Below are 18,163 nucleotides of genomic sequence, written 5' to 3'. Positions count from 1 at the left end.
ACGCATTTTATCGAAAAGCCCCCGGATCCCAAATACACAGAGTTTTTTTCAGTGGTTGTTATTTTTATCTTAGCTACTTCCATTTTGGGACCTCAGTGAACAGCACATTTCAAAGACTGCCAGAGCACTAGCAACAGGTGGACATTCTTATATTATAAAAATAAAGACTGAAGCACTTGCATCCCCTGGTGGCAGTCTGATTTATTTTTCGGTAACAAAACACAAAACCAGTCTAAAGTCTCCATAAGAAAAATTGGAGTTCTATTTTTAACCATTTATGTATTGTTTACACAAATTGTTGTAAATGACAGAGAGAAAAAAAAATATTTTAAAATATTTTAAAGTGATTTTGTCTTTTTTGTCAGGGTAGCTGAAGCTATAAAGCCTTGCAAAACCCATGTGATTTTTGGACATTCCAATTATGAAGCTGTGAGAATTATTTGGAAAGACAGACTTAGAAGGAGCAGGCTAGTCAACTGGATTTACACTGCAAAAATTCCCACATTACTTCTGAAATTCTTTCTCTTACTGAAAACATTACACTCTGTGTTAGCAGGAAACCAGCCTTCAGCCAAACGACCCAAGAGATTAATTGTTTTCCAAAGCCAGAAGGGACAACTACAATCACCTATTCTGTTCTCTTACATAGCATAAATCAGTGGCATTTTCCAAGGAAGCTCTGAAATTTCTTCCCCATGTCCTACATAAGTGTTCAGGAGCTTAACTCTCTGTACCCATATTGAAAATGCGTAGCATAAACTTCTTGAAGTGCAGGAACAAAATCTGATATCTCTGCCAGAGATGTCAGACTCTGATCTTCGCTCTGACCATTTATCCTAAGTGTAACTACATGGAAATATATCTGATTTACTAAGTGTCTATGGGAGTTGAACCAGACTTCACACATACATTCAAAAAACTGGCAAAGCATGCAGTAGAGACTAACACTTGTAGTCACAGCGTAATGGAATCTTTTCTCATCACCACATACAACAGGCTTCTATAGTGCACAAGAACTGCAGGCTGTGCTTTCTCTGGGATAAGCTAGGATATAAGATTACTAAACTGCTTAGGAGAACACCTTGACAAGGCAGTGACTGGTGGACCAGGATGAAATATCTCCCTGTGAATCTTGGCATTTTGCAGATCATACAACCAACGGTCCATCTTCTAGAGTGGCACAGCTTGTCCTCTCTGCAAATAAATGCAGAGCTATGAAGCTACTACCTCTCCAGTCCCCATCCAGGCCTTCATGCACCTGTGAGAAGCAATGTGTACAAGTCCTGACATTTTTGACAGCTCAGTGTGAGCAGGAAGGTTGCAAAGCAAAAACTAGTTCTCTAGTTCTTGTGAACAACGTTGGCATCTAGCCTCAGACCCCTCCAAAGAAAATAGCTGAGATAGATCAGGAACACAGGCTCCTACAGTTTTCAGCTGAATGAAGGATATCTGTTGGTAACCTTGGGCTCCCTTGTCCCTCTCTCTTAATCTGCAGGTGCTGTCTTAGACTTAAGCTCTCTAGTGCAGGGACTGTCTTAATCCATACTTAAGAGATCTAGATCAATGACTGGGGCTCCTCAGGCACTGCTGTTAGCAGAAAATAATAATTTTTTTTAAAGAAGCATATGCAAAGTAAACAGAAAGATTAGAATGCCCTATGACTGCTTTAAATGACGTGATGTCATAACTAAGATAAGGGATTCCATCTGACATTAAGATAGGAAGTTATTGGTATCTTATTTACAGTGTATTATGTGGATTATCATTTCAGATTATTCAGTTATTACTGATATTTTAAGAAATGTTCTATTTTTTCCCAGTAGATCAAAGCATAAATGGATTTTAAAATTATGTGTATTTGATGTTATGTGACAAACACACTCTTCTTCCTCGTGTTGCACATAAAACTATGCTGCAAATTAAGAATGAACTGCAGAATTTGACCATTTCTACAGAAATATGAAGCTGAATTACATTTCGATTACTCAGGCCCACGTTGCTGTGCCATCTGGTGGCTACTAGTTTGTAACGCAGATGCAGGCAAAAATACCCACCAAAACCCAAACCCCCTTCTTTTCCAGGCCTTTTCTCACTTTTTTACTCTATAAAACTTAATTTTCTATACGTTTTTTTTTCCTTTATTTCATCTGTGTCTTCAGGCAACAGAGCATCAATGAGAATGATCTTCATAAATATAAAAGTCAGTGCTATTTTTGCCACTACAGGCTATCTGGGACATCAGGAGGAGGCTGGTACAGACAACAAACTACAGAAGACCTATGACCTTCTGGAAAGCCAGTCAAAGCCATTACATTTGAAAGCAGGATGTCTATACTTTGTTTACTGCAATGGCATGTTACGAAGGACAATACATATATCTGTAATGAACTGAATCAACAGAACGAGGTAAATTTGAGGCATAAAGAAGTGACGCCCCTCCTGCCCCCTTACTATTTTAGGTCTCTGTCTTTACACAGAGCTATGTAACTAATACAGGGGTTTAAATCATAATTTTTACATAATGGCTGTTTTAATGCAGAAATCTACTTCAATTTCCTTACTGTTTCTCCTCCCCATCAGACGCTTCTGGTTAGCAGAGACACAGTAAGGCCACTGAAGTCCTTGACTCAGAAATGGAGCCCAGGTGCTTTTTTATTTCAACTGTACACAGAGAATACAGAAAAAAATAACTAAAATTCTCCTTCTCTTCTGCAGTGAACGGGATTAGTCCAGAAATCCCATGGTTTAAACAAGATACCTAGTTTCTCTACTGAGTCTCATTAATCTTACATCTTTACTAACAATAAACCTTGTCTGTGGACCTCCATTAGCCTTCCTGTGGGCTGGAAATCAAGAGACAAAATAATTATGGGCTTACACCCAGATGGGTGAAGAGGCTGATTAAATTCTTTACGCAGAACTTAATGGATTTTGGGGTTTTTTCATTATTATTGTTGCAGAGTCTATGACTGCAAGAATGCTTGGGGATATTCACAGAGTATCAGTGGCACTTCATATTCTAAAAAGTGAGAGAAGCAGAAAGACTACGGTTATTCAGATAGAAAATACTGAAATTCAAGATTTTTCAATCTGGGTTTTTTTAGAAATACCAACAACTTAAAACCACTAGTGAATACCTCAGAAGTAAAGACAGAACTGACACAGGAGGATATTTGCACCACTACAGTGTGATATAATCTAGAATGTGTCCTCCTTCAAATGGATTGACTTACCCATTATCCAACCCGTTCTGCCCAATTTTCTTTCCTACATCACCTACCATCACACCTGGCATTGGTAGGAGAGTTTTTGTGTCTCGAATCTGCATAGAAGTGGGACAAAACATCAGTTCAGTTGAGGAACAATGAAAGTTATTGGTTGAACTTTTCAAACAGTGAAAATATTCCCAACTTGTATTCTGTTATTAACGCTAACGAAAGCTCTGTTTTTTTCAAGCACATAATCCTGGATATAACTTGTACTTATGTATCCTTTTATTCAGGACATAGATCCCTTAATGAAAATTACTTGGGCAATATGACACTAATTACATCACTGTGTTAAATATGCCTTAACACTGATGACTGCTCTCATCAGACTAGCATTGAAACGTTCTTCAGGTGTACATAGACATAGTAGGAATCAATGGAACTTTTATGTAACAATCAGCTTTGAGATATTCCCTGATTTTTTAATAAATTCTGCTGAGTCTGCAACTAGTTCATTTTGCTACGTACAACTTCTCTACTGCATTGCCATATTTTCTGATGCCTTTAATCTTATAAACTGATCTCTGTGGTAGAAGCTTGCAGATTTCATGCAGATCAACCTGCAGCGCTGGCAGACATAAATCATCTTAAGTCTCATCCAAGACTTTCAGGGCTTCATATAGCATAGGTTTGTTCTAACTATACAGGTAGTGTGATAATCTGGAAGCTTTTCAGCTCTTTTGTATTTTTCAGAATTTATTGCAGAAAACTGACAGTATAAAACTGGCTGTAAAACCATCACAAAATCAGCGAACATTTAAAAACAGTACACTTGTTACAATTCCAATAAACGTTGAATGCATTAATTAAAGAAATCTGCTGGTCAGATATAAATAACAGCATAACAGAAAGCCTTTAATTTGAACCTACTCCCCCAAAAAAGAAAAAAAGATTAGCAATATTTCTACCCTACCTGTACAATAAAGGAATGTAATCCTTGGCGCTGTCCATCAGGAGTATAGAGCTGGGCATACACAACTGCATGAGTGGCATGTTTCCCCATATTACCAACCCAGAACTTTGCAGCTTCAAAGTCAGGAGTATTGATAATAAATTCCTGTAGCCAGGAAAGAAAGGAGCAAATGATATAAATCATAAAAATCAACACATGGCTTTTTTTTTTTTTCCCATGACCATGGTAATGTTTTGAAAACATCCATTAACTGCCAGAGTTTCATTCTGTACTCCACTCCAACAGCTGAGATCTCTCTTACTGTGTTCAACTTGGGAGACAATACACATAGCTAGGAAAAATTTAGAGCTGAAAAAGTTCATCACTTCATTGTAAAGCCTGAAATTCAGCCTTTCAATTGCTCATTTAAGCAGTTAAAAAAAGTAAAGCAAAGTGATGGACTCAGAAGCATTTCCTAGATCTTAGGTTAAGCTGAGCTATGAGTCCACGTGAGGGACTTTGAGGGCTGTTTCAGCTGTGAGGGCTGAAACCTATGCAGGGACCACCTCCTTCTTACGCGGTTTTGTATGGAAAGGAAGCCTGGTTGACAGTGTGAAAGGCAGCACACTTCCCAGTTTGGACAACTGGGGGACCATGAGTAGTGGGAATTCTGAAGAATACATGAATCCTGAAATTTAGACATAGCTTCAGCATTCAGATTTTTAGATTCCAAATAGTGTGCTTTCTGGATGTAAAGAAATCTGAACTCAGAACTTTGTGATCTTAACAAAGATTTAGTCATTTCAGTCACTTTTACTGCAGTGCACTCATCACTAGCCTAAAACTCAATTTATTTAAATGGAACTTTTCATGCTGCCAATCTCACAAGTTTTGGTTGTTTTCGTTCTGAAAAGGGATCTGATCGTCCATGTTGCATAAATGCTCACTGAATTGCTTGTATATGAAAAAATGCAGACTGGAATGTTGTCCTACTGAAGAATATAAAATCTTCTGTTTCAAATCTATGATTCTCATTTCTCATTCTTTTGAAGCCACTTCATAATGTGACATTGTTTGTTGACAGTAATAGCACCCAGTTCTGTATATTACAGTGCAATAAAATGCCAGTCTCTGGGGGAGATGATGACCCTTCTTGGGACTAAATTCAACTTGGCATAAACCAAGCATGTAGATGACAAAGAGAGAGAGAAAGTTCTATCAGCCTCCCTTCTTAACTTCTATTTTCTTCTCCCTTAATGTAAACCTATGATGAGTTCTATTAATTTACTGAAAAAATGTTAGTACAATGAATTTATTTCTGCAGTAGTGCTGATTTCAGAAAACAAATTATTAATAGTAAGCACTATCCTAATGGAAATAGCAGTTTATTGTTTTCTTCTTTGGGTCTCTTTGATAGTCTTGTTATCTTTTTTTTTAATTTCTTTTTCTCAGGAAATAATCCTGATCTTTGTACATAAAGCCTTCATATTTAAAGACAAAAGACAATTTAATCTGCACGTCCAACTACTCCTTAAAAGACACAACAAAGGAGAAGGATGCTATCCTTATTTTATATCACAAGCAGAAGAGAAAGCAAGAAAACAGGAATTGCTGGGTTTATTGTAAATGTTTATAATAATGTAAATATTTGACTTTTTTTTTTACATTTGGAATTGAACTTGACTCTTTCTTGTTAACCAAAGACATGCCTGAATCATTCTGTCCTGTTAGTGAATAACAGAGCTTAACAGTGTCAAACATTATTCCCGTGCATTAAGGACTAACCTGAGTGCTACGATCAAATGTGGCAGTAGTCCGTATGCCTTTGGTATTAGTTCCATGACTGAGTTCAGTCAGAGCAAAACATCCAAAAATCTAAATAAGGAGATATAAGGCACAGTTCAAGACCACTTTATTGCAGCAATGAGAACTGTAAGATTTTCAATTGATTGCAAATTCAGCTGTTGGAAAGTAACTTGCAATTGCAAGAAACCAATCAAATGTAACCCTAAGGCTAGGACATCATGCCTGCAGTAGAGTAACAGGCATATTTTTCCTTTGCTGATGGCTGACTCATTCAGGCAGGTACAGATTATTACATCCACTGACTAAGTTTTCAGCCATCTGGGTTGAAAGCACTGTTGTGTGGTGAAAACTGGCAAGTCTGCTTGCATTACAAGCAGTTCTGAGAACTCCCAAAGTTAGAGGAAAAACAGAATGAGAATTATTTTTAAAATTGCAAATAGCCTACATTATTGAAGGGGATAAATTTATATCAGATCAATGTATGGATACACTTGGTTCTCAGCAGCGTTTAGGAACACTGCCTGCTTGAAGCCACACTGAAATGTGCATGCTGCAACCCCTCCCCCCAGACTGGTTTGGCCTGTAGTACATACTCTTCAGTAACAAACCTTTGAAAAGCAAGTAAGAATAAAACAAAAACAAACAAAAAAACCCCAAAACCTGAAGCCTCGCGCAAAATTATTCTGACAAATACATATCCTAAGGCTGTTGCTTAGACAGAGAGTCACTAAAAGAATTCATCCTGATCTTCAGCATGGGGTATCCAATCCGATAAACACACAATTTCAGAAAATTAAATAAGCGAGGAAGGTGAATGGTTGGCAAAAAAAAAAAAAGATAAGAAGTGATAAAGTATAACAAAAGAAGCATGAAGCTTAGTTTGGGTGCGCTCAGCATATATATCTTGCAAAATCAAAGAGGGTCAGGCCAGACAGCGAATGCTGCCCACATGGCCAAATGGCATAGACAGGAGAAACTGTTTAGGATTGGTTCCTTCTATACCAGATAGGCTGCACTTATTCTGCGGCGTACTTGATCCTGAGTCTCCATTGGACTCCATGTGGTGTTTCTGTGGCATTAAGACATTATTATTTTCCATTTTATAGCATCATGGCAAGGGTATGTGCTGCACAGTGTATGATGTAGATGTGGGAGACGGGAGTGTTTGAGTGTGCAAAACTTGCTAGGGTACTCTTAAATGACTGTGGATGGAGACTAAACTGGTGTAGTGTCATCTATATTGCTTTTTGGGAGAAGTCCCCAAACTTTGCCTGCATGTTAGCTTGGACAGTCTAAAACAGAACCAGGAAGTGGCATAATAGCTAGCAGTGAGGATAGTCAGGGCTCAGTGCTTGAATCTGCTCCTTGGTCTTTTCTTTGCTATTCAGAAGTACCTAGGTATGTAAAGAGATCAGAAATAACACAAAGGTGCAGGTGGTGCCACAGTTCTGACAGTGCCCATTTCTCACAAGTTATAATAAAAAAAAAAAATTACCTCCATGCTATAAACTTGTTTCACAAAGTCTGCAAACCTCTTAGAAGCACTCAAAATTGTACCTGCAAATACCTGTAAAAAGAGAGAATTATGAATTAAATCAGTGACCTCGTGATGGGAAGCACAAATTGCACATGTGTAATAATCTGTAATAGTGATTTCCATTAAAGAGACCAGGGAAAGGAGGCTGCACAGTAAAGTACTACTTAGACTATAGCTGGAGGAGGTAAGTCAGGATTTGGAGGAGGTAAGCCGCAATTCGATCTTGTCAAGGCCCCTTTACAGAGGACTGAACTTTTCACAGCTCTAACCTGTTCAAGCCTTCGTTGCAAACTCTTAAAAATGCTTAATGAGCTCACTTTCCACTTGTCCTTGATGTCCCCTTGAGTAAAGTCAAACTTTAAGACTATTCTAGTTCGTGTTACTGCAAATGGATTGGGAACTGAAGGTAGCTGCTTCAAGATCAGACAAGAACACTGTTTTTAAAGCTACCTTCAGTTTTGCTAGATGGATATTCACATAACAAAACTATAATTCCCAGACCCTCCAAGCCACGTGAACAGTAATAATTAATTAATTCAACTAATATTATTTGACCAGCTATGTCAAGTATTCCTTCTGAGAGACTCATCTAGGGAGTCACCGATGAACAGAATCCCAGCCACTGATGTCAGTGAGAAACTTTACACTGGTTTCCATTCCTTCTGGATTCTGCCCTGAATCAAGACGCTGGGGGTTAGGCAAGGAAGTTTCTGATACCTGTTATCTGTAGCAAAGACATAGTCACCAAATAGGGCCCAACAACCAAGTTCTTTGGCTGCTACTGCCCTAGAGAGGAGGCAGAGGAGGGGACAAAAGAAGGTGGAACTGTAGGCATCAAAATATCTTTCTGTAGCTCTGTCTATACTGCTCCACCTTTACCTTCCAGGTGGGATTCCAGTGGAGACAGGGCTTAATGACAAAGATCTACTAACTTCATCCCACAGCTCTCTGATTCTGCTAAATAGTTAAACTGAATTCCATTTTTGAAAACAAAGGACTGGGAAAAGATATAACTTTAATAAAATAGGCAGAAAGCAATGGAATTATGGTATTACAAGATACTTAAATTGAAATATACACCACTATACCCTTTGAACTGTACTTACACCACAATGTAGGGAATACTGGAGACATGGAGACCAATCGTACATTCCTATACAGACGATCATATTCAGTATCTTTAATGGGTTCTCTATGATCTCTTGCTGAGTAAGAAAATCATACTCAAAGAGCCTTTTACAGCGCAGGAATGTCAGCTCCTGATATTTCTCACGGCACAAATCTTCTCCAGGATGATGTGCAAAGAGAGGATCACTTTCCAGAGCAGAGAAGATTCTGTTCTTGAGGAGGAAAAAAAATGACATGAGAATGTTACTCTAAAAGCATTAACAAAACAAGTCAATGTTCTTTTAGGATAATACTAGGCCTCAAACTACAACTGTTTGATAGAAGATGTAAATTTATAAAGCCAAAACTCCAGAGAATTAAAAAATATATTTAAATGGTCTGTCATTATATACACTGTTCATGCAGTTAAATTTTATGAAAGCTCCTTTGTCATGAAATAGTAAGCGTGGGACTGATTCACTCTGAATGTAAGAGAACAGTATGGTAAAACTTACTTGCTTTTTATAGCAGCTTCATTATTTCACTATATGAAGCTGCTGGCAGGATGTAAAGGGCAATGGCCCTCAATCTGAGGATAAAGGTAAAACTCCAGGGGTTACATTCAGTTAGAAATATGCCATAATGGTAAAGTCATTAAGCTATCACAACTGCTCTGTTCCCAGATGAAAGCAGAAATGTACTCCATTTAATGGAACCATCATATGCAGCCATTCAATATGGGGATGTGCATCTTTTAATGTTTTAATTTGGATTTTTTTTGGGTTAGATGATATACTATGGCATTTTTTACCTCAGATCTCTGTGTCTTCAAGATACCAACATCTTCTTAATTGTCTTTCACATAATTTAGAAAAAAAATGCAGTGCCTTAGGCAAAATCTTTTTTAAAAGGTTTTTAAAGCCCTTTCCTCCTCTCTGAAGATTATGACACAGTAAGAAGGAAGAAAATCAGATTTCCTGTGCTTTTCTTTGAAAGGTAGGGTCATTCCCTCTCTCTGGGTGAACAACACTATTTGCCCATACAGCTTTGAAACTCCCTCAGACACAGAGCACTTGTGTTTTTTCTATGCTCTTAAGCATATCAGTCAGATGCAGAACAAGGCATTTTTGATTTCTCTGATCCACCTTCTAAGATTTTAATAATTATGGTGAATGTTCAAGATGAGCTTAAATCCATGTAAATCTATACCACCTTCAAAAAAGCCAGTTCTTTCTCCTCCTACATCTCCAAGTCACGCATTCCCACACCATCTCTTGGGCTGCAATTAATCTCTTTTTTGGTAGGGTTAGCTTTCAGCTAGGTAGGCATGCTAATCTGTCCAACTGCAATGCCATATAAGCGTTAATGCAAGCACAGAAGATTGTAGGAAATTATGTCAGGTCAAAGGAAGACAGAAATACTATGTTTGACAGTGGCATGAACTTAGCTCAGCTCAAGTGCATCGTAAAACCATGGGATATATGATTTAATGCAAACAGTACAGTAAAGAAATATGGTAGAATATAGTTCTTTCTCAGTTTGAAATGAACACTGAAGTTCTGTAATGTAGCACCTGCTGGTCCCCCTGTACTGATGTTCAGTAATGAAATAAGCCTTATGAGACAGCAAAGTAGGTTGCTTAAAAGTTCAGTTCTGTTCTGAAAATTGGATGTGCAAAATCAATTTCTTCATGCTCCATATCTACAGAGTATTATTAAAGTAAATAGTCTCCCTTTGAAAATCGCATACTTGCTTCTACTGATATCTCCAAAATTAAAACATGCTTACAATTCTTGCAAAGTTTACCTTAAGCTGGATGGTATCTTCGCCATCTAGAAACACTGCCATTTCCTTCCAGTTGAAGGAAGCTTTCTTACGGTATTTGCAAAGCGGTCCTTTAGGGAAATCTGGTAGCAAAGTATCCCAGGAACTTTGGTTGCCAGTGGCTTCTTTCCGATTCAGTGTGGATGTCATTGTTAACTAAACTGCACCAAACAAGAAAAGATACATCACGAACTGAAGCACCGCAGATGTCTAATTTTTAATAATAAAAAGAAATCAAAAGGGTTAATTAAATCCATAGACTTGTTCAAATGTATGAGTACAGCAGTGCAGAGCCAACTGAAAGCTTGCCCTTCCATTTTTCTAATTAAATTGGTTTTATATGTTTTTTTCTAATTGCTTTTATATAAGTACAAGCTAAGAAAAAAAAATGCCTTTGATCAAATGTAAATGAATTACATGGTCTTTGTTATTAAAATATGAGATACACCTTTTAAAATAAGCAAAATATGAAACAGGGACACTATTGGTTAATATTGCATAATAAAAAAGGGGGGATGAGATAAAAGATCCAGGCAAGAAAATAACATCTTAAATAACATAATGTGAATAATTGTTACCTCGCTTCTAACTTAAATGCAAAATAATAAAATATTAAAGCACCCAAATATGCATACAAAGTCCTGTTCAAATGCAGGAGATGCCTGTATTATTTCCACATTGCTAGTTAACATTTAAACAACTTTTAACTAAATGGCATGTTGGTTATATGATAAGGTTTGCTTTTATATAACTGAAGTGATAAGCCATTGTTTGTGCATAAACATGAGACAGAAGACAACAGGGAAACAGCAGGAACTCTGCCCTTATCTTCCACTGGCTGAATATATGAAAGAGTTAAGTGGGTAATAAAACCTTTATTTCACGTACACCAAGTGCAAGAAACAAATTTCTGTAAAATTCTGCACATTTGCATCTCCTTCACCTAATTTAATCTTGTCCAGAACTGGGTTAGCTCCCACAGAACCACTTGGCTCTGTGGGCACTATGCTACATGGGTGTATCTGCCCAGGCCATCAGGAGTATGGCGCAGAAACAAAAAGGTGGCTTTACATGGGGGAAACATAAACACTTCCAGCCCTGTATACTATTCCATTGCTTTGATATGGTGAACATTTCGAATTGTGAAACTAGAACAGTATCAACATGTTGTCCATCACTAACATTGGCTTGACTAGAACAGGCGAATGGGACAAGCAGGAGGCCCTGTTTGCAATGGGTCTGTAAAAGGTACAGATTAAACCTGCATAAATGAAATCAAATAAAACTATGACAGTTGTGACTTCTACAAAACACATAAAACCATAGGGCTTTTCTTCTACATGGATGATGCAGTTCTGGAAAATTGTAAGCATGCAGGTATGCACTTCACTTAAGTGTCATATTGCCATACTCAAGAATAAATTTAAAATAATACAAAGTATCAACTTTGCAACCACATTTAAACTTCACTTTTCCTTCTTTCTTCCCTAAAGTTTAAATTTTCCTTTCTGTTATGTGGTGGCTTATAACATTTTTTGTCTGTCTTCCCACTAAACATTTCTTTCTGAATACATTTTTTCTGTGCTGAGTAGACCTCAGACTCTTGTGTATGTGATCAAAAGCAATAAGGCCCCATGAAGTCTGATGACATTTTCCTCTGTATATCTATGGGTTGTACAAGCGCATTACAAAACTTCACAGAACCAGCAGGATTTCATTATCAGTAGGTACAAACGCACTGGTTTGGGAGAGAAGGGGAATCATAGAATCGTAGAACAGTTTGGGTTGGAAGGGACCTCTAAAGGTCATCTAGTCCAACCCCCCTGCCATGGGCAGGGACATCTTCAACTAGATCAGGTTGCTCAGAGCCCCGTCCAGCCTGACCCTGAATGTTTCCAGGGATGCGGCATCCACCACCTCTTGGGGCAACCTCTTCCAGTGCTTCACCACCCTCAGCGCAAAAAATGTCTTCCTTCTATCTGGTCTAAATCTACCCCCCTTTAGTTTCAAGCCATTCCCCCTTGTCCTGTCACAACAGGCCCTGCTAAAAAGTTTGCCGCCATCTTTCTTATAAGCACCCTTTAAGTACTGATAGGCTGCAATCAGGTCTCCCCAAAGCCTTCTCTTCTCCAGGCTGAACAACCCCAACTCTCTCAGCCTTTCTTCACAGGAGAGGTGTTCCACCCCCCTGATCATTTTCGTGGCCCTCTTCTGGACCCGCTCCAACAGGTCCGTGTCTTTCTTATGCTGAGGGCTCCAGAGCTGGACGCAGTACTGCAGGTGGGGTCTCACCAGAGCAGAGTAGAGGGGCAGAATCACCTCCCTCGACCTGCTGGCCACGCTGCTTTTGATGCAGCCCAGGATACGATTGGCCTTCTGGGCTGCGAGCGCGCATTGCTGGCTCATGTCCAGCTTTTCATCCACCAGTACCCCCAAGTCCTTCTCGGCAGGGCTGCTCTCAATCCCTTCATCCCCCAGCCTGGATTGATACTGGGGGTTGCCCTGACCCAGGTGCAGGACCTTGCACTTGGCCTTGTTAAACCTCATGAGGTTCACACAGGCCCACTTCTCGAGCTTGTCCAGGTCCCTCTGAATGGCATCCCGTTCCTCTGGCATGTCAACCACACCACACAGCTTGGTGCCATCTGCAAACTTGCTGAGGGTGCACTGGATCCCACTGTCTAGGTCATTGATGAAGATATTAAACAGTACGGGTCCCAATACGGACCCCTGCGGGATGCCACTTGTCACCAGTCTCCATCTGGACATTGAGCCGTTGACCACTACCCTCTGGATGCGACCATCTAACCAATTCCTCACCCACCGGACAGTCCACCCATCAAATCCATACCTCTCCCGTTTAGAGAGAAGGATGTTGTGGGGGACCGTGTCAAAGGCCTTACAGGGGTCCAGAGAGACAACATCTGTAGCCCTTCCTGTGTCCACTGATGTAGTCACTCCATCACAGAAGGCCACTAGGTTAGTCAGGCAGGACTTGCCCTTGGTGAAGCCATGCTGGCTGTCTCGAATCACCTCCCTGTCCTCCATGTGCCTTAGCATGGCTTCCAGGAGGATCTGTTCCATGATATTCCCAGGCACAGAGGTGAGACTGACTGGCCTGTAGTTCCCCAGGTCTTCCTTTTTTTCCTTTTTAAAAATGGGGGTTGTGTTTCCCCTTTTCCAGTCAGTGGGAACTTCACTGGACTGCCACGACTTCTCAAATACGATGGATAGTGGCTTAGCAACTTCATCCACCAGTTCCTTCAGGACCTGTGGATGGATCTCATCGGGTCCCATGGACTTGTGCACCTTCAGGTGCCTTAGATGGTCTTGAACCTGATGTTCTCCCACGGTGGGCAGCTCTTCGTTCTCCCAGTCCCCACCTTTGCCTTCTGCGCCTTGGGCGGTGAGGCTCGAGCACTTGCCGGTGAAAACCGAGGCAAAAAAGTCATTGAGTACCTCCACCTTCTCCATGTCCCAGGTAGCCAGGTCTCCCGTTTCGTTCCAGAGAGGGCCCACATTTTCCCTCGTCTTCCTTTTATCCCTGAAATACCTATAGAATCTTTTCTTGTTGCCCTTGATGTCCCTGGCCAGATTTAATTCTCTCAGGGCTTTAGCTTTCCTAACCTGATCCTTGGCTGCTCGGACAATTTCTCTGTATTCCTCTCAGGCTGCCTGTCCTTGCTTCCACCCTCTGTAGGCTTCCTTCTTGTGTTTGAGTTTGTCCAGGAGCTCCTTGTTCATCCATGCAGGCCTCCTGGCGTTCTTGCCTGACTTCCTCTTTGTTGGGATGCATTGCTCCTGAGCTTGGAGGAGGTGATCCTTGAATATTACCCATCTTTCTTGGGCCCCTCTTCCCTCCAGGGCTTTGTCCCATGGCACTCTACCGCTTAAGCAGATCCCTGAAGAGGCCAAAGTCTGCTCTCCTGAACTCCAGGCTAGTGAGCTTGCTGTGCGCCCTCCTCGGTGCCCTCAGGATCTTGAACTCCACCATTTCGTGGTCACTGCAGCCCAGGCTGCCCTTGAGCTTCACGTTCCCCACCAGCCCCTCCTTCTTGGTGAGAACAAGGTCCAGCGTAGCACCTGTTCTGGTTGGCTCCCCTACCACTTGGAGAAGGAGGTTATCATCGACGCATTCCAGGAACCTCCTGGATTGCTTATGCCCTGTCATGTTGTCCCTCCAACAGATGTCGGGGTGGTTGGACCAGGGCTTGTGAGTGTGAGGCTGCTCCGACCTGTCTGTAGAGGGCCTCATCCGCTCAGTCTTCCTGGTCAGGTGGCCTGTAGCAGACCTCCACCGTAATGTCACCTGTCCCTGCCTTCCCTTTAATTCTGACCCATACACTCTTGGTCAGCTCCTCATCCATCCCCAGGCAGAGCTCCATGCACTCCTGCTGGTCATTGACATAGAGGGCGATACCCCCTCCTCGTCTCCCCTGCCTGTCCTTCCTAAAGAGCCTGTATCCCTCCATCCCAACACTCCAATCATAGGAGCCATCCCACCACGTCTCCGTGATGCCAATAAGGTCATAGCCCTGAAGGCGTGCGCATGTCTCTAACTCCTCTTGTTTATTCCCCATGCTACGTGCGTTGCACCACCAGCTTGGCAAGCCTATGACTGAAGATGCTCTTCCCCTTCTCTGACAGATGGACCCCATCAGTCCCCAGTAGACCAGGTTTCTCAAAGCGAGTCCCATGGTCTAAGCAGCCAAACCCCTGGCTGTGGCACCAGTCCCGTAACCATTTGTTGACTCGCCAGATTTGACTGGCCCTTTCAAACCCCTTCCCTTTGACTGGCAGGATTGATGAAAAAACTACCTGCGCTCCTGAGTCCCTTACCGCTGCTCCCAGGGCGCTGTAGTCCTTCTTGATAGTCCTCAGACTGCTCTTGGCTGTGTCACTGGTGCCCACGTGAAACAGCAGCAACGGATAATAGTCAGTGGACTGCACGAGGCTTGGTAGCCTCTCGGTGACATCCCTGATATGAGCCCCTGGTAAGCAGCACACCTCTCTAGAGAGTGCGTCCGGTTGGCAAATGGGTGCCTCCACACCTCTCAGAAGAGAGTTGCCTACTACTATCACCCGTCACCTGTTCTTAGTGGCGCTGGTTGTCAAACGGGGGGCAGATGGGGCTGCATTACTCAGCTCCAGCGTCCCTCCTGATGTGACGGGTCTTTCCTCTTCAATCTGCCGAGTGGTGAAGCGGTTCTGCAAGGGCACCTCAGGCTTCGGGGGAAGTCTCTTCCTCCTGCTGGTCCTTGCCGTTGCAACCGTCCATTCTTCTGCATTACTGGCCCCGCTCCCTTCTGTCTGTTCCGGTGGGGGAGTTTTGGGCTGTTCGGTTGTGGGCTGTGGGTCCACTGCAGACTGCACTTGGAACCAGCTACCTCACTCCTTCTCCACCTCCCTGATGTTACTCAGTCTTCTCACCGCTTCCTGCAGCTCAGCCACCTGCTGCAGGAGGTCCTTGACCTGGGCACACCTTCTGCAGGCAGGTCTGCTGTCTGTCCCTGGCCCAGGAGAGAGGTCCAGGCACTCCCTGCAGCCTGAGGTCTGCACTGCAGCCTCTCCCTTCAGCAGTTCCGTCTGCGTGGAGGCATCGGCTGCCGCTGGGGTAGATGGTGCAGACCCCCCGGCTGGAGCTGCGGCCTTTACCCTCAGACGAGTTCCCGCCATTCTGCCTTGAGGGTCGGGTAGGATGAGTGCCCTTAGCCTGTGCCCAGTTGCTGGGTATGCGCACGCCGAGTCCCCCACTCGGCCCGTGGAACACCTCTCCTTTGAAGAGGCGCCCTCCCTCGCAAACTGCCGCACCACGCCCTGTTTGCCCGTCCTGTTGGCAGAGCTTCTGGTGGCAGCGCTCCCTGGGGCTGCCTTGAGTGGCAGTGGGGGGTGGCAGCCGTTGCCCCTGGCCCCACCCACGCCTCGTCAGCCGCCCTGGTGAGAGCTGCCGGCTCCCGGCGGGTCTCTGCGCCCCCCTGTGAGTTCCCCGGCTCAGGAAACCTCCCGTACGCCGCGATCCGCCGCTTCGCTGCGGGGCACGCCTGCACCGGAGCTGATCGCCTCTGCGAGTCCAATCTCGCTTTGTGTTAGAACCTGCCGCCAAGAGTAAAGGCTTACGTCTCTGCTGCTCCCAGAAGCAGATGTCGGAGCGCCCTCTTGCTGCTACCTGCTCGCATGACAACCAGCAATTTCACTTCACGCAGATGGCAGAGATCCGTGTTACGCTTGTAAGATGCAAAGATGATCGAGCAGGGGAACAGAAGCTGGCCGCATTATAACATGGGGACTGGCTGGAAGAAGCAATTCTCAAAGGTACTGGGAGGACATCCAGGCCCAGGGCTGGCCAAGGGCTCAGTATGGACTATGAGCATAATAAAGTACAGAAACTACTAGTTTGGCATTCTACTTTTTCTGTCACTTTTTTTCCCCCTCATCATCTCGATGTATCTCCTTGCTGCCTTTCTTTTCTTTCAACCTAATCCTCTTATGGCAGTCATTTTCTAGTTCTGGACAGTACAGACATAGTAGAAGAGGACTGCAGGATAGTATTTCTGCATGTGACTTCCAAATCAGTTCTAGGAAGCTGCAGTTCCACTATCGAGCAGCAGGTTTGGAAAGAAAAAGGTGGGGGGGGGGGGGGGGGGGGAAGGCATTGAGAAAGAGCATTTCAACCTGAAGCCAAATAAACAGACATTACTCTTCTAACTGGAAAACTGGTCAATCACCTAGAAGTTCAAGGCTTCTGGCTCAGAACAGAGAAAAATTTACATCAAAATACTGCAGTTATTGCATCTAACTTTATTTACATTGCAAATCAATGAGATTGCTCAAATGAGAAAACCTAAGCGTTCATAAAAAAGGATCCTATACTTCAAAAAAATTACAATTTCTCTCTCTGTCTTCACCTAACGTTTTAATATAATTTGGTTCCAAGCAAACAGTTTCAAAACTAATTAGGAAACCAAAACAGGCAGTTACAGTAGGAAAGTAACAAAGGACTGCCCTAAGGAGTAACCTCAGTGTTAATTTCAGCCTTGTGCTGACATTTTGAAATCTGCGTGTGGATGTGGCAGTAAAAAATAACGCATGTTATTTTCAACTTGCTGAGAACTGCTACAGTTTCACTGAGAAATGCTGAGTTGAAAGCCTTTTTATGTGGAAGGTGCTCCTGCTAGTAATTCAAATTCATGACTGGACAACAACGGTATGCAAATCACGAGGGAATATTTCAGTTTGCAGTGTATTACCGTCAATTATCTTGCATAACGATGATACAGCTCAGACACTTGGTAGCCGTCAAGAATAACGATATTGTACCCTTATCCTGTCAGAAACACCATTACTCGCAAATGCAGAGCCGCTAGAAAATAAAATAAAAAACTGGTGATGACAGTTGCCCAGAGAAAGACAACACCGGAGGTTAAAGGCAGGGAAGTAAACCACTTCTTTAAGAGTCCTTTAAGGTTTCGTTGCACAACCGCTATTTGAACTGCTTAAATTCAGTGCGGGGTCTCGTTTTCTGCTCAGAGAAAAAAAAAAAACAAACCAAAAAACTACGTAATGTACTGGGGTTTACTACAAAAAACGTACTGAGTTTTTTTCCTTGAAGAGTCGGGCTGCTGGGGGCCTGTCAAGTTGCCAGTCAGCGTTCCCAGTTTTGAGTCCGCTTTCAGAAAGGCGTTTCTACGCTGAGGTAGCGTAGCCGCTGTCACAACAATACACACCTTC

General features: G+C 42.5%; 1 protein-coding gene across 3 annotated transcripts in view; it reads right to left on the bottom strand.

Annotated features, from left to right (window-relative positions):
* The window catches only part of ACOX3 (acyl-CoA oxidase 3, pristanoyl), a 43,423-nt gene that overhangs the window by 24,707 nt on the left and 553 nt on the right, over positions 1-18,163 (bottom strand). Inside the window, exons 2-8 of one of the 3 annotated variants that reach the window (XM_076335867.1) lie at positions 17,683-17,795; positions 10,418-10,596; positions 8,611-8,844; positions 7,463-7,534; positions 5,947-6,036; positions 4,183-4,326; positions 3,234-3,322 (exon numbers count right to left, since the gene is read on the bottom strand). In XM_076335867.1, the coding sequence (XP_076191982.1) occupies positions 3,234-3,322; positions 4,183-4,326; positions 5,947-6,036; positions 7,463-7,534; positions 8,611-8,844; positions 10,418-10,585 (797 nt within the window). In that variant the 5' untranslated portion in view covers positions 10,586-10,596; positions 17,683-17,795. Of the gene's footprint in view, positions 1-3,233; positions 3,323-4,182; positions 4,327-5,946; positions 6,037-7,462; positions 7,535-8,610; positions 8,845-10,417; positions 10,597-17,682; positions 17,796-18,163 lie in introns of those variants that run through there. The other 2 variants (XM_076335868.1, XM_076335869.1) reach the window with 2 other exon arrangements.

The sequence above is a fragment of the Aptenodytes patagonicus genome, chromosome 4 (genome assembly GCF_965638725.1).
Source record: "Aptenodytes patagonicus chromosome 4, bAptPat1.pri.cur, whole genome shotgun sequence".
NCBI lineage: Eukaryota > Metazoa > Chordata > Aves > Sphenisciformes > Spheniscidae > Aptenodytes > Aptenodytes patagonicus.
Note: the sequence above shows the minus strand (reverse complement) of the source record. Positions and strands in the feature narration are given on the sequence as shown.